At 45.7% G+C, this 15,285-nt stretch overlaps 1 protein-coding gene across 2 annotated transcripts; it reads left to right on the top strand.

Moving 5' to 3' along the window:
- Window positions 1-6,707: 6,707 nt before the first annotated feature.
- On the top strand, window positions 6,708-14,175 carry LOC125509847 (pumilio homolog 5). 2 transcript variants are annotated; one of them, XM_048674875.2, is made up of 10 exons: window positions 6,708-7,047; window positions 8,149-8,782; window positions 9,512-10,899; window positions 11,000-11,141; window positions 11,289-11,396; window positions 12,232-12,444; window positions 12,522-12,626; window positions 12,884-13,078; window positions 13,490-13,661; window positions 13,838-14,175. In XM_048674875.2, exons 2-10 carry the CDS (start codon window positions 8,153-8,155, stop codon window positions 13,870-13,872), a joined length of 2,988 nt encoding a protein of 995 aa, XP_048530832.2. In that variant the 5' UTR covers window positions 6,708-7,047; window positions 8,149-8,152; the 3' UTR covers window positions 13,873-14,175. The 2 variants fall into 2 exon arrangements, with proteins under 2 accessions (XP_048530832.2, XP_087377367.1); XM_087521241.1 differs by lacking the exon at window positions 6,708-7,047 and adding an exon at window positions 7,094-7,522.
- The last annotated feature ends 1,110 nt before the right edge of the window (window positions 14,176-15,285 follow it).

Raw genomic sequence — 15,285 nt, 5'->3', positions numbered from 1 at the left:
AATCACGACGAAAACGTGTGCCAACCCCTATGTATAGGTTCATGGGCGGAACCCGCAAGTTGGTCACCAAAACATACATCAAGTGAATCACGTGATATCCCATTGTCACCACAGATATCCACGGCAAGACATACATCAAGTGTTCTCAAATCTTTAAAGACTCAGTCCGATAAGATAACTCCAAAGGGAAAACTCAATTCATTACAAGAGAGTAGAGGGGGAGGAGAAACATAAGATCCAACTATAATAGCAAAGCTCGCGATACATCAAGATCATGCCAAATCAAGAACACGAGAGAGAGAGAGAGAGAGAGAGAGAGAGAGAGAGATCAAACACATAGCTACTGGTACATACCCTCAGCCCCGAGGGAGAACTACTCCCTCCTCGTCTTGGAGAGCACCGGGATGATGAAGATGGCCACCGGAGAGGGATTGCCCCCTCCGGCAGGGTGTCGGGACGGGTCTAGATTGGTTTTCGGTGGCTACGGAGGCTTCTGGTGGCGGAACTCCCGATCTAATATCCGTTCTGGAAGTTTTAGGATACGTGGGTATATATGGGTGAAAGGAGTACGTCAGTGGACCGAAGGGGGGGCCACGAGGCAGGGGGCGCGCCCCAGGGAGGTGGGCGCGCCCCTACCCTCATGAGCTCCTCCTTCATCTTCTGACGTAGGGTCCAAGTCTATCTGGTAGGTTTCCTTCCAAAAATAACTTCTCCAGTTGATTTCGTTCCATTTTGACTCCGTTTGATATTCCTTTTCTCCGAAACACTGAAATAGGCATAAAACAGCAAATCTGGGCTGGGCCTCTGGTTAATAGGTTAGTCCCAAAAATAATATAAAAGTGGAAAATAAAGCCCAATATTGCCCAAAACAGTAGATAATATAGCATGGAGCAATCAAAAATTATAGATACGTTGGAGACGTATCATTGCTCTGCACTAGATGCGCATGTCATACTTGTAGTGATGACTTCGGAGTCCTAGAGAACACTTACTACTCAAGCACCTTCACCACTAACGTAGTGTATTTATTTACTGTTTTACCTTCTTGTTTTTAGTCTAGTAAACACCCTTTTATCCAGTGTCCTAGCAACTTATAGAATAGGATATTTCCAAACTTCGGTTTGGGTGCGTACATAACTGTGTTAAGTGACAGCGTGGTTGTGGGGTTTGTGGTGCCTTCCTATCAGCTCTCTGTGGGTTCAACACTTTACTTATCATGAAAGTGCTACAACAGCCCTGTGCACTTCCAGGTCATCAAAGGGAAGGGCCCCCTCCTAGTAGGATTTAGCCGAGGGCGTTTCATAGGGAGGTGGTGCCTCATGTGGGCCCCATCGCGCCCACTAGGGGTGGTCGTCTCATGATGGTTCTTCACAACTTTCTTTCACAAATAAAATCCTGAATTTTTCAGATGTCTCCAGAACCCATTCCAGGACCCCCTAAAACTTTCCGTATATAGATCTGGACTTTCCGGAATCATGTTATGCCTTTTTGGAATTCCTAGAACCCTTCAACACTTTTAGTGCTCATTTACCCATTTCTCATGTCTTCGGTGATCATGACTATTACCCGTTGAGCGTGTGACCCTACTAGTTCACAAATAAGTGGACATGGCCTGAAACCCTTTTCGGTCAGTGGTTAATAGTGGGATCTAGACACCCTTATTAACGTACTCCCGCATATTCACGAAGTTATCGAGCAAACCTTTGTTTACGAATACAATTTCCTTTACTTTGCGATGCGTTTACAAAACATGGGGGGGGTTAGATTATCGGTATCCCTGTGATCAACTCCTTTATCACTATACCGGTGATCCTAGTTACTGGTTTTGTACTCGTGTCCATGCTCCAGTATCTTGTGATCATAATCACAAGTGTCTGGCCAGACGGTAATCATACTGTTACATGGAGTGGGCCCAGAGAGCATCTCTCTATTGTCAGAAGAGAAAATCCCATTCTTGAACTATTGATACTGAGACATACATTTCCAGTATACCCGCAAGTCACCTTTATTCACATCCACTTATGGAGTGACGTACAGTAACCCCAAAGTAACCATCCAATATGTTGGCAATAAACTAAGTAAACGTTCACATGTTATGTGAAAATACTGACAACATAATAACGATAAAACCTCTCAATAATTCTTAAGTTGGGTCTATCCAACACCATTGTTTCGGTAACAATGTGTTCTCATTATTGATAGCATCCTTATTACTATAACAACGCTCATGATCAAGAAAACAAGATCATCATCAATACATGAGCTTGTCCTAGAGGCATGACTAGGGATCCTCTTGGTGTTTATATTTCCACACATGCAATTGGGATTTTCTTTGAATCGCATATTCAAGAACCAAACAATTATAGTATAGAAATATAAAATTAATTATGAACATGGAAATAGCATAATAACATTTTATTATTGTCTCTGAGGCATATTTACAACAATTTCCCACTTGCACTAGAGTCAATAATCTAGTTACATGAGTTTTCTAACACCAGTGGCATTCTCGTGGTGCTCATGCTTTTCTTGTGGCATAGATTTTGTCAACGGATGTGACATCTTTAGCCCCGTGTGTATATTTCATAGCTCTGCATCTCGACGCTCCACAAAATTCATAATTTATGTGGAATCAACTTTGTATATGTTTGAACTCCTGGTAGGACCTTGGCTTCTTGTCTTGGGCTATGACGTCACTATTCTCAATAGTGCTCCATTGGCGCAAGCGCACCTGAAACCATACTAAGCTCAGTGATGAACTTCTTGGTCCAAACACCCTCCATTGCCACTTCTAAAGTGGCGATATACTTAGCCTATGTTCTAAATCCGCCACAATTTTCTTCCAACTTACTGTGCCAGTGTCATGTGTGTTGGGCCTTGGGTCGAGCTCCTTGAAGAAAAATTACAAAGACAAGCAATGCATAAAGGAGGAGCTCGTCGGAGGTCTTGAAGAGCATCTCCTGTGACCTACACCACACTCGTGGGAGGGTGGGGGTGGGGTACTAATGGTTTCATACACCGGGGGTGACTCATCTAGGGGAGCCCGGCAGAAGGCCTGTCGGTAGGCCCATAAGGCCTTGCGATAGAAGGGCGCCCGAAGAAGTGGTTAAGCACTTGGCGACCAACTTGACCTCCAAATTGGTGAGAGCGACTACTCTACATCGCATCTCTCTGTGTAAAACCCTAGCCTCCACCGTGTACATAAGGGGAGGCTAGAGGGCTTTCATTCCCATCTATTCTCAAATAGACCAACTCTCGGTAGCAATCTCATCTACACCATTGTAACCCCTCGCACGAGGTATCCCTCCACCATGATTCACAAACACAAGAAGTATGTAGGGCATTACTCTTCGGAGGCACAAACCTGGGTAAATTCCTTGTGCCACCTCCGCTTTGAGAGTTCTAGCTATGCGAGGACAGGTACCGAGGGACCTGACGATTTTCTGCACCATCAAAGAGGTTTTGAAAGTGTTTAGGATAAAAACAGAAAAAGTTTTGGTAAAGCTAGGAAAGTCCTAGAGTACCCTGGAAGGCACTGGAAGGTCCGTGAAACCTTCTAGAAAAATCTTGTAAGGCGTTATGGGGTTGCTCCCTTGGCTGGCCAAGTGGGGGCAGCCACATGGGCCTAAGGGGCCTATTAGTGGGGTGCACTGATACGTCTCCATCGTATCTATAATTTCTGATTGTTCCATGCCAATATTCTACAACGTTTACATACTTTTGGCAACAATTTATATGATTTTCTTGGACTAACATATTGATCCAGTGCCCAGTGTCAGTTCGTGTTTGTTGCATGTTTTTTGTTTTGCAGAAAATCCATATCAAACGGAGTCCAAATGGGATAAAAACTTACGGAGATTTTTTTGGAATATATGTGAATTTTGGGAAGTGGAATCAACGCAAGACACTGCCCGAGGGGCCCACAAGGGTGAGGGGCGCACCCCAGGGGGTAGGGCGCGCCCTGGGCCCTTGTGGTCACCCTATAAGGCGGTTGGTGCCCATATTCTGGCGCAAGAAAGATAATATCCGGATAAAAATCGTGTTAAAATTTCAGCCCAATCGAAGTTACGGATCTCCGGGAATTTAAGAAACGGTGAAAGGCCAGAAGCAGAGAGCGCAGAAACAGAGAGAGATTCAATCTCGGAGGGGCTCCTGCCCCTCCGCCGCCATGGAGGCCATGGACCAGAGGGGAAACCCTTCTCCCATCTAAGGGGAAGGTCAAGGAAGAAGAAGAAGAAGAAGAAGAAGAAGAAGGAGGAGGAGGAGGAGGGGGGCTCTCTCCCCTTCTCTCCCGGTGGCGCCGGAACGCCGTCGGGGCCATCATCGTGACGATGATCTACACCAACAACTTCGCCGCCGTCATCACCAACTCTCTCCCCCTCTATGCTGCAGTGTAACACCCCTTCTCCCCATTGTAATCTCTACTTAAACATGGTGCTCAACACTATATATTATTTCCCAATTATGTATGGCTATCCTATGATGTTTGAGTAGATCCATTTTGTCCTATGGATTAATTGATGATCGTGATTGGTTTGAGTTGTATGTTTTACTGTTGGTGATATCCTATGGTGCTCACCGTGTCGCGCAAGCATGAGGGATCCCCGCTGTAGGGTTTGCAATATGTTCATGATTTGCTTATGGTGGGTGGCGTGAGTGACAAAGCACAGACCCGAGTAAGTAGGTTGTTTGCGTATGGGAGTAAAGAGGACTTGATACTTTAATGCTATGGTTGGGTTTTACCTTAATGATCTTTACTAGTTACGGATGTTTGCTAGAGTTCCAATCATAAGTGCATATGGTCCAAAGAGAGAAAGTATGTTAGCTTATGCCTCTCCTTCATATAAAATTGCAATAATGATTACCGGTCTAGTTATCAATTGCCTAGGGACAAATAACTTTCTTGTGACAAAAAACTCTCTACTAAAACTAACTTAGTTGTTTCTTTATCTAAACAGACCCTAGTTTTTATTTATGTGCTCTTTATTATGTTGCAAACCTATCCCTTTACACCACAAAGTACTTCTAGTTTCATACTTGTTCTAGGTAAAGCAAACGTTAAGCGTGCGTACAGTTGTATCGGTGGTCGATAGAACTTGAGGAAATATTTGTTCTACCTTTATCTCCTTATTGGGTTCGACACTCTTACTTATCGAGAAAGGCTACAATTGATCCTCTATACTTGTGGGTTATCATGCACCCCACATGCCTTGCAGGACAAGGCAAAGGGGTGGCGGTCAGGGTTTGGGGTGTGTCCCTCCTTGGTGCGGCCAACCCTAGGGGAGGGAGACCCTCCCCCAAGGCACTTCCCTGCGCCTATATATAGTGGAGGGGGTGGCCCCTCAATTCCATCTGAATTCCTAGCGGTGCCCTGTCCCTTTCTCTCTGCATGTTCTCCACCATTGTCGCGAGGCTACTGCATCTCCTAGTCTCCAATAGCTCTCCGTCCTGGATGGCAAAGCCTTGTTGGATCGGTGATTCCGTATGCGTGGATACCAGGAGAGGGATCATACCTTCGATCCCCGAACGAGAGAAATTCTCGCGACTGGTAGGTTTGAACCTAGTTGCGGGAATCTACAACATCTTCGCCAACCTCTTCTCTCTGTTTCATCTTTGGTAAAGATCATATCTAAACTCTTTGCATCTTCATAGTGAAATTGTTTTTTTATAGGTATGATTTTTTTGTTTTCTACTACGTTTTCCAAAAAATGGGTGTCCTTGGTACGCGGGGTGATGCCCCTCCCAACCCTAAGCACGGCCAGCGAATCTTGTCATCGCCTAGGAGCAACGCCCATTTCTGATATTGATTCCCTTCGCGTCGCCTCCTTCGATCGCTGTCACCCTCTATCACCTCCATCGCCTCCCACTCCTTGATAAGAGGAGGAGGGAAGGGATTAATCTAGAGTTACAATGGGACAAAAGGCAAACATGGATTACTTGAGGGGAGAGGTCAAACACGGGGTGATGCCCCGGGTAGAGCTACAGGGGTATTTGGGTTTAAAAATGTAAACCCATCTTTTTTGCAAGAAACGTTGGCTATTCATGCATAATACACATATATGCATCCAATAAATTTGAAACTCAATAAAATTGTTATTGATAAGGAAATATGCACACCCATTAGCTGTGCTGGCTCTAGCATCGAGCACAACTATCGAAAAGGGAAAGATATCACACATCAACAACACGACATCCTCACGTGATGGCCCCCCACATCACACCGCATCTGCACGGCCACTCAAAGCCCACGAGAACGCCCTCCGGTGGTCCCCACATCACGCCAAATCTGCACGGCCACTCGAAGCCCACGAGAACGCCCTTCGATGGTCCCCACATCACGTCAGATCCGCGCAGCCACTCGAAGCCCACGAGAACACCCTCCGATGGCCCCCCCCCATCACGCCGCATCTGCGAGGCCGCTCGGAGCCCACGAGAGCGTCGGTCCCCCGCATCACGCAGCATCTGTGCGGCCACCGGAGCCCACGAAAAACGTGCCCCCACCTACCGCACGCATGTGGTGGTCCCCCGCATCGCGTCGCATCCGCGCGGCCGTTCGGAGCCCACGAGCACGCGGGCGCGGGGAGGAGGAGGGGGGGCTTCCCCCGGAACGCGTAGCTTAGCTGGCCCTAACCTAAGCAGGGGCAGGCGGCCTGCCGTCGCCTAGGAACAACGGCCAATCACCCCCACCGTACAACAGAGCGCAAGGCGTGGGCCCGGCGCATCGCGGCCGCACATCGCGCCCCCGCACGAACCTCTGGGCAGGCCGCCAGGGGCAACCGCGGGATTTCGGCGCTAATTCCGCGGCGTAAAAGGGATCCGCCGAGGGTTTAAGGAGCCTTCTCCCCTTCTCCCCTCGGGCTCCGCGCCAGCGCAACACAAAGCCTGAGGAAACAGAAAGCAGAGGAGAGGAAGGGAAAGAGAGGCGGAGGGAGGGAGGGAGGGAAAGCATTCGCGGCGAGGAGGCGGCGAGCAAGAGGGGGCGGGGGAGGGACGGAGCAGGCGCTCCTCCTAGGGTTCCGGGCGCCGGTCGCCGCCGGGTCAAGCGAGGTCAGCGACTCTGCCTTTTCTTTTCGCCGACCCAATTGTACGGCTCCGGGTGGCGGGAAGCCGGGAACGCGACGCGTCCGCGTTTCGCCATTGCTTCGCTGGTCGAGTTCTCGAAGGGGGCGGTCTCCGTGCTGGCCGCTGTGGCGCTGTAGAGAAGTCAGGGAGAGGCGCTGTTTTTTTTTTTCCTTCTTTTTTGGTTGTATTGTTCGTGGACTACTATTTTTGGCGAAGGCGGGCGGGTGGGTTCGCCCCTGGTTTCTGGAACCGGGAGCGCGTTTCCGTGCGAGGCGAGCGCTTGATCAGGTGGCGAATTTACAACCCCGTGGCTGTTTTTGCGCCATTTTCTACGATGATTGTGCTCTGCGGCTTCGTCCGGACCCTGTCTCCCTAGGATGGCGACTCTTCGCCGAACGTGTTCTTTTTCCCTGTGTGCTTTCCCTCGGTGGTGTTGGAAACTTCCGGGTGCATCAGATAGGTAGCGTAGTAGTAGATTTTTAATAAAATTAGACAGTTTTGTTAACAATGGTGACTATATGCATAACTTTTTCACAAAGAGCAATAAGTTACTGTTGCGTTGGACTACAAACTGTGTGATAAAGGGCTGTCATTTATTTATTTATTTTGAAATTTCTTTTTACCGGTCGCCTGCATTTTTCAAAAAAATGCACGCGGCTGCTGAACTTACACCGGTGAACTGCGAGGCGTAGCCGAGTGAGGGGACCTCGCTGGAGTTAGTGATTAGATTGGCGGTGGCAGGGGTGTTTGGCGCCGGGCATAGGGGTTGGCTAGGTTGAACCCTTGATCCAGCGATGGTGGTGGCGGTGGCCGCACGACATGATAAGCTGGAGGCAGCGGCACAATGGATGCAGGTTGGATTGAGGAGGCAAGCAGAAGAAGATCTGAGGAGAGAAAAAAGAAGATCCAACGTGTTGAACAGTGGACTGTGGTTTTAAAAACACATCCGCCATAGTTATAGGCAGTTCCCTTTATTTATTCACACTTTGCATGATTTTTTTCTCATGCAGCATGCATATGCTTACACCCCTAAATAACAGAATTTTGTTGTGAATTCAGCACTGAACGGTCACATTTGTTGTTCAGAAAAATGGTCGCAGGGAGTGCCCTGCCGTTAATTGGAGGTACAGGAGATGCGGACTGGCAACCAAGCAAGGACCTGGGTTCATATGACCTTTCGCCAGCAAGTCTTTCAGGAGAGGAGCTGGCATTCGACATGAACAGTGGTGCTATTCATGGAAGCTGGAGGGATGCTGCCCCTGATCGCAGTGGGAGTGCACCTCCTAGCATGGAGGGGTCTTTGGCTGAACTTGGTCACCTCATAGGCAAGCACAGTGGGAACCTTGAGGCCACATTGAGGAACTTGAGCTCTGGAGCTGTCAGTTCAGAGTCGGAGCTATGCTCTGATCCGGCATACTTGAAATATTATGGCTGCAAGGTGAATTTGAACCCAAGGCTTCCTGCACCGCTTGTCTCAAGAGAGAGCAGAAGGTTAATGAACCGGTCTAGCAAAGCTGGAGAATGGAGGCCATTATATGATCACAGCAGCAGTGACAGGTCCTTGACTCATCGTTCTACTCTATCAACGCACAAGGAGGAGCCTGGGGATGACACTTCATCGAAGTTAGATTCAAGCTCGGCAGAGGATGCTGGATGTCATACTGACCAAAGCACATCTAGCATAGGGTGTCACAGCTCAAAACTTGTAGGCTTAATGCAGGTAAATTGTCCATGTATTAACTCCTTAAGCACTTCTAGGTCTGCTGCGTTTGTTCCATATATAAATTAACCAAGCTTATGATTCCTTATTCCCAAAATACTTCATTCAACATCCATCAAGGTTTTTCTTGAACACCTTGATTAAACTACATGTCATTTTGCATCCATCAAGTATTAAATTCCACCTGCACAATTTTAAGGCATTATGTCTTCACAATGAACAAGAAATGGAGCTTTTGGTGGGCGTAAATATCCAACTCATGATTAACCAGTGTAACAAGATACTAATTCACCTGCAGTTTGCACCATCCTTTTCCAATCTTGAGTTAGAACTGTAGCAGCTGGGCTTTTCGGTAAAAGCATAACTAAATATCCTAAGTTCCCTAAAAAAATACATATCTTATGTCATATTTAAGATTTCAAACTTCGGCCTTGTTTTGAAATAGCAACTGTAGATCCAGAATGCTTAATATGATTGATGTTTTTCTGTTACCTATCTGCCAAAAAAAACTTATTTATGATTCGCAAAAGATGTTGGAAGTGGAAGTTCTTAGTAGTTACTTGTAAATCATGTTCTATAATCATGGTTAAGGGCTTGTTTTTTTTCTAATTAATGAGAAACTTAGTGTGCGGGCGCACACTTGTTTGATGATTGACAGTGTATGTATTGTTGATTGACACTTTGGATACCTCATTTTAAACTAGTACTGATGGTTTGCTTATTATTTAGGAAAACTTTCCTCGCAGCACTGATTTGTACAATAATTCTTCTGGTCCTTCAAATACCAATTCTGGTGATGAAGAATCTGTCTGTTGCATCAGCTCATCAATGAATTCTCCACATGCTATTGTCAAGTCATCAGATTTGAATGGATTTCCAATAGATACCCCTCAACGGCCATGTGGACCTATTGGGAGTCCAGTGAGAAATACACTTAGTAGCAACAGTCTCGCAGCTTCATCTCCTTCGACTTCATCCAGTTCTGTGAATAATATCATGGGCGCTTCTCAGCAGGGAAATCCGAGTACTGAAATTAAGTCTGGTGGTGCAGTGCGTGCCATACTTAATGGTGTGGACTCCAGTATGAAAAACCTGAATATTAATCTGGATACCCAGGGTAGTACACATGTTAGGCAACAGCGGCAGAACAATGTCTTATTGCAGAATAGCTCATCACACTGTGATCGTACTCAAATGATTCCCCAAGGCATCAATCTTCCTCAAGTTCCGTTTGTGAATAACTTCTCTCATGCTCATATGAATCTATATTCTGGTGACATTCAGTTGATGTCCCAGCATGGAATGCCAACGCCTTTTTATACACAGAGTCTGTATTATCAGAATTCACAGTTACCTGGTGTCTTGATGCCCCCATATGGAATTGATGGCCATGGATTGCCTAGTTCATTCTTGCCACCTTTTATGACTAACTTTGCTCCTCAGCTTCCTGTCATGACACCTTTTGATACTCCTCTTACTCCGACCTTTAGTGGTAGACTAGCTGGTTTTCCTTCAACAGGAAATATTGCTGTAGGAGCTGAATTTTCGAACCCATTTAAGATTTATGAGCAACCTGGGGTGACTATGCCACCATCTGTACCTGATCTTAGCCTCATTCATTATTTCCAGCAACCATCTATGTATCACTATGGTCTTGGAAATCCATATGATACGGTGAGGCCAAGTAGTAATTTTGTAGGTAACTTTACTGCTCCTTTTGGTTCAGAAAAAGTTGTGCCAGGAATCATGCACCAGTCAGGACAGAAAGTTCAGTTTCCAAATGCTGGAGCTTGTAGCTCCTCTACAACCAGAAAACAAGGAAGTTATGTTGGAAATCATCCAGGCACCTCACCTTACATCAGTACACCAATGCCATATCCTACAACTCCGGTGTCTCATGGCCAACCTTCATCAGGAACATATCCTTGTGACAGGAGAAATGGTGTACCGGGATTCCAGTCCCCATCAAAAACTATGGGCATTAGTCATGGGATTCAAGGGCAGCGAGCGGGGGAGAAATCAGATCCCAGTCCACACTGTTCTGTTGGTGAAGTTAGGTCCAACAAAGCCCACATGGTTGAGTTATCTGACATCAAAGGCCATATAGCGGAATACAGGTCAGTTGTGGAGTTAATTGTCTATTTTGTTGTCCGCCAGATGTGTATAATCAAATGAAAAGTTTTGAGGCTTTAATTGCTTGTATGTTCTTGATCACAGCTCTGACCAAAATGGCAGTCGATTCATTCAGCAGAAGCTGGAGAATGGCAGCACTGAAGACAAGGCCTTAGTGTTTGCTGAAATCCTTCCTCATGCTTCATCGTTGATGACTGATGTATTTGGAAATTATGTGATCCAAAAGGTATGCTACTCTTTTTGTATACATTATTTCTGGTAAATTGTTTATGCAAGGCATGACACATTAACACTTGCATGATTTTTCTGTAAGGCATATTACACACCTGTACCTTGTTACCAGCAGTAATTGTGAATTGTTTATTCCTTGCAGATGTTTGAACATGGGGACTGTAAGCAGAGAAGAGACCTTGCCAAAAAGCTTGCTGGTCATGTGTTAACTTTGAGCCTTCAGATATATGGTTGCCGAGTATTTCAGAAGGTAATTTCACTGCTTTTGCGGGAATATATATTTATTGCAGCATAACGACATATACATATCCAATTATCTATTGATGAATCATGTCACCCCAACATGTTGTTGAATACTAGCATATTAGCACGGCTTGTTAGATTGTTTCTCCCATTTATGTTGAGAAAACTTTGTGCAGTAAGTGATCTTCATCAAGTCATAGGACTATTTTAACTTGAATATCATATGCCACGTTTTCGTATTGTGCATGGTAATCAGGATGCAATTTTTGTTCCTGGCTGGCTAGTTATTAGTTGATCAGTATATGTTGAAGGTGAAACATGATCAAACTTTATTAAGGAACAAAAGTTCGTGATGCCATGTGCTTGTTGATAACTGGCGTGGATGTTAGCTAACGTCCTACAAAACTCACTCTGCTTTGGATCATTTGATTTTTTTTAACGGATATAGTGAAACTTCTCTTCCAAGAAAGATGAAGAATAAATAAGGTGAGAAATCATCCCTGAACTGAGTGTGATTACAGATAAAACCCGTAGAGCTATAAGGCTGGGGACTGCATGCCAAATTTGTAGAATTATCTTAGATTTTATCAGTAGCCAATGCCGGGTTGTATGTTTTTGTGTTGTATCATCGCTGAGTTGAGTAATTACAGATAAAAACCGTAGAGCTAAAAAGCTGAGGGCCACAAGCCAAACATTTGTAGAGGTATCTTAGATTTTATCAGTAGCCAATGCCTGGTTGTATGTTCTTGTGTTGTATTATTTCTCATGAATTAGTGTCAGTCCTTAATATTATGCTCTCACTGTTGGATTTTTGTTTGCCTTCTTTACTGTTAATATCGCAGGCCCTTGAAGCAATTGAGCTTGATCAAAAAATAGAACTTGTTCGTGAGCTTGATGGACATGTTCTAGAATGTGTTCGCGACCAAAATGGGAATCATGTTATACAGAAGTGTGTTGAGTGTGTCCCTGTGGAGCATATTGGCTTTGTGGTGTCGGCTTTTCAGGGACAAGTTGCCACCCTAGCCATGCATCCATATGGTTGTCGTGTTATTCAGGTAAATTGATAATGGTAGTTTGTATTATTCTTGCATCATTTGTGTGTGTTCAACTTCTCCTTTTGTCCATTTGGCAGAGAATCCTCGAGCATTGCAGCAATGGTTCAGATGGTTTAATAGATGAAATCTTGCAGTCCACTTGCATCCTGGCACAAGATCAGTATGGAAATTATGTCACACAGGTGAATTTTCTTTGCAGTCTATACTGTAATCTCGTTTACACAGATGTCTGGACAGAAAATAATTCAATGGAGGACATGGTCTAGCTGACGAACTTAGATATTTGGTCCTTTTCTGATCCCATTGTATTTGGTAGTTGTGTGTTAATCTACGCAAAGATTTGTTCCCACATGAGGTCGTGAGCCTGTATAATCACTGATGTTGAGTCCAGCAAACATACAGTACATATTACTTCTGTTATAACACTGCTCTTTTGCAGCATGTTTTGGAGAAAGGAAAAGCGCATGAAAGGAGCCAAATCATCAGTAAATTGGCTAGGCAGGTCGTGTCCATGAGCCAAAACAAATTTGCATCTAATGTCATAGAGAAGTGTTTCCAACATGGGGATGTAGCAGAGCGGGATCTTTTGATCAAGAAGATTCTGGAACAGACTGAGGGAAATAATTATTTGCTGGTACGTACGATGAATGTTGGCTTTCTATGTTTTCATGGTTAAATAGCTGACATCTAGTTCGGTCAAAACTTGGCAAATGCCTAAACTCCGGGTAAAAGAGCAAGCAGACACCTTCCATGTAAAAACATCAACAGGCAGTATGAGTTCAAGAATCTAGACATAAAACATAAATTAGTGATTCATAGGAAAATAAGAAATGGTTCTCTTGATCTCTTCAGATACTGTGTGGCCATACTCTTGACTGTCACTGCTTGGCAGTAGTATCAGTAATTCTGTTCCCTTCTGTTCTAACAAAGAAGTAATCATGTTCACTTGTATGCTGATTTTTATGTTTAAGTAGTTATAGGCTACAGTTTTGCTCATTCAATTTAATCCAGGATTGACATGCAATGTCATGATGCTTGTTTGTAGGTGATGATGAAGGACCAGTTTGCTAATTATGTGGTTCAGAAGATACTTGAAACATGCAATGGACAACAGAGGGATGCTCTTGTCAGTCGTATGAAGGGTCACTTGCAAGCGCTGAGGAAGTACACCTACGGCAAGCATATCGCCAGCCGAATCGAGCAGTTCTCTGGTGATGGTACGTTCCTCTGTCAACTCTTGTCAACCATACTGCCATGAAACGATTTCTTGTATGCCACTGGAAATTCTGGCACCGTCTCGTGGGCAATGCAACGGGTGTTGCTTGTGTCGAGCTTTCTCTTGGCCTGTGTTTCTAGCTGCATTTAACTTGTTTGCTGCGCCCGACATTTTCAGGTGCTGCGCCGCCGGGCTCCCAGAAGAAAGCCTGAACCGAAGACTACCCGGATCCTTCACGGAAAGAGTGCCGGCCACCCCAGGTCGACCCTGTCAGTGGAGAATGCGGGAAAAAAAGGGGCGGCAATGGTGCTTTTCAGCAGTCTGAACATAACTGACTCCAGATCGTACAGATAGTCTTTGTCGCCCGTGTCTGGGTGTAGTTATGCTAGGATGATTGAGTGATGGTGATCGTGTCGTGTGGCTGCTCATAGAGATTTTCCAGAATGGTGGTGTGGTAGAGTATACATGTCTAGACCTGCTTGGTGATGTGATTTGCTGACCCTGCGTTTCCCAGCGTTTGCTCTGTTTTTCTCTTTTCCAGTTATTGCGCTGTAGGTTTACCTTCGCTGATCCTATTCTCCTTTGTGCGCCAAGCACCTCCCTGCGTGCAGGTGTGAGGCATGTGACCAGGAGCCACCTGGCGTCTGAAAGGACGGAGGTGCTAAGGCTGTCAAAGTAGGTAAAAAATCCTCTTGTTTTCCTCCCCTAACCCTAGACGATTAGGGCAAACTCTAGGCTTCACTGACAAGCTCGTGGATTCATCTCCCCTCTGCCTACCGCTTCGGTGGCTGGTGGCAGGGAGGAGGATCCCAATGCCTTCACTCCAGTGCCTCTGTGGCTGGTGGCAAGGAGGGGGGTTCTGGTGTGCCTACCGCTTCGGTGGCTGGTGACAGGGAGGAGGATCCCAATGCCTTCACTCCAGTGCCTCTATGACTGGTGGCAAGGAGGGGGGTTCTGGTGTGCCTACCGCTTCGGTGGCTGGTGACAGGGAGGAGGATCCCAATGCCTTCACTCTAGTGCCTCTGTTGCTGGTGGCAAGGAGGGGGGTTCTGGTGCCTCCTTTGCTTCGGTTAGCATATTAGGTTAGGGTTTTTTAGTCCTCGCAGGTGCGGCGCTGTGGATGACGGCGCTTCTTTGAGTTTGTCTTCTGGGCTCCGATCCTTCTTGAGTTCGTCTGTTTGGACATAGTCGACGCGTAGATTTTGCCATCTCCTTGGGAGGATGAGGTTAGGGTTTCTCGCATGTGATGAGATCTTAGATCTATGAAGGGTTCAATGGCGACGACTGCCATTGACAAGCTAAGCCGGCTCTGGTATGGGAGCGACGACAACGGCACATTTTTGGTCACAATAGTGGTCCTTTTGGGGTCTCAAATTTTGGTATAATTTTTATTATGACTAAGATGCTTTGTACTTGCAGTGAACTCCTACAGGAAAACACAATTTACAGTTAGACAACTAATTAAATTAAACAAGAAGATAAGCGCCTATGCAGAGTCGTTGAATCATTTTTATTATGCAATAAGCACCACAATCTGATCTAAGCACCTACGCATTAGGAGGGGCCTTACGCTGCCGGCTGACAAAAGAATACAAGGAGTAGAATACTGACGGCTCACGCCAGAA

The sequence above is a fragment of the Triticum urartu genome, chromosome 5A (genome assembly GCF_056163025.1).
Source record: "Triticum urartu cultivar PI428250 chromosome 5A, HENAU_Tu73, whole genome shotgun sequence".
NCBI lineage: Eukaryota > Viridiplantae > Streptophyta > Magnoliopsida > Poales > Poaceae > Triticum > Triticum urartu.
This window is presented reverse-complemented; position numbering and strand designations above follow the sequence as displayed.

Coding starts and splice junctions, on each gene's coding strand:
- LOC125509847 (XM_087521241.1), top strand. CDS start 7,440: ATGGCGACTCTTCGCCGAACGTGTTCTTTTTCCCTGTGTGCTTTCCCT. Junction 8,783..9,511: donor AACTTGTAGGCTTAATGCAG/GTAAATTGTCCA, acceptor CTTATTATTTAG/GAAAACTTTCCTCGCAGCAC. Junction 10,900..10,999: donor GGCCATATAGCGGAATACAG/GTCAGTTGTGGA, acceptor TCTTGATCACAG/CTCTGACCAAAATGGCAGTC.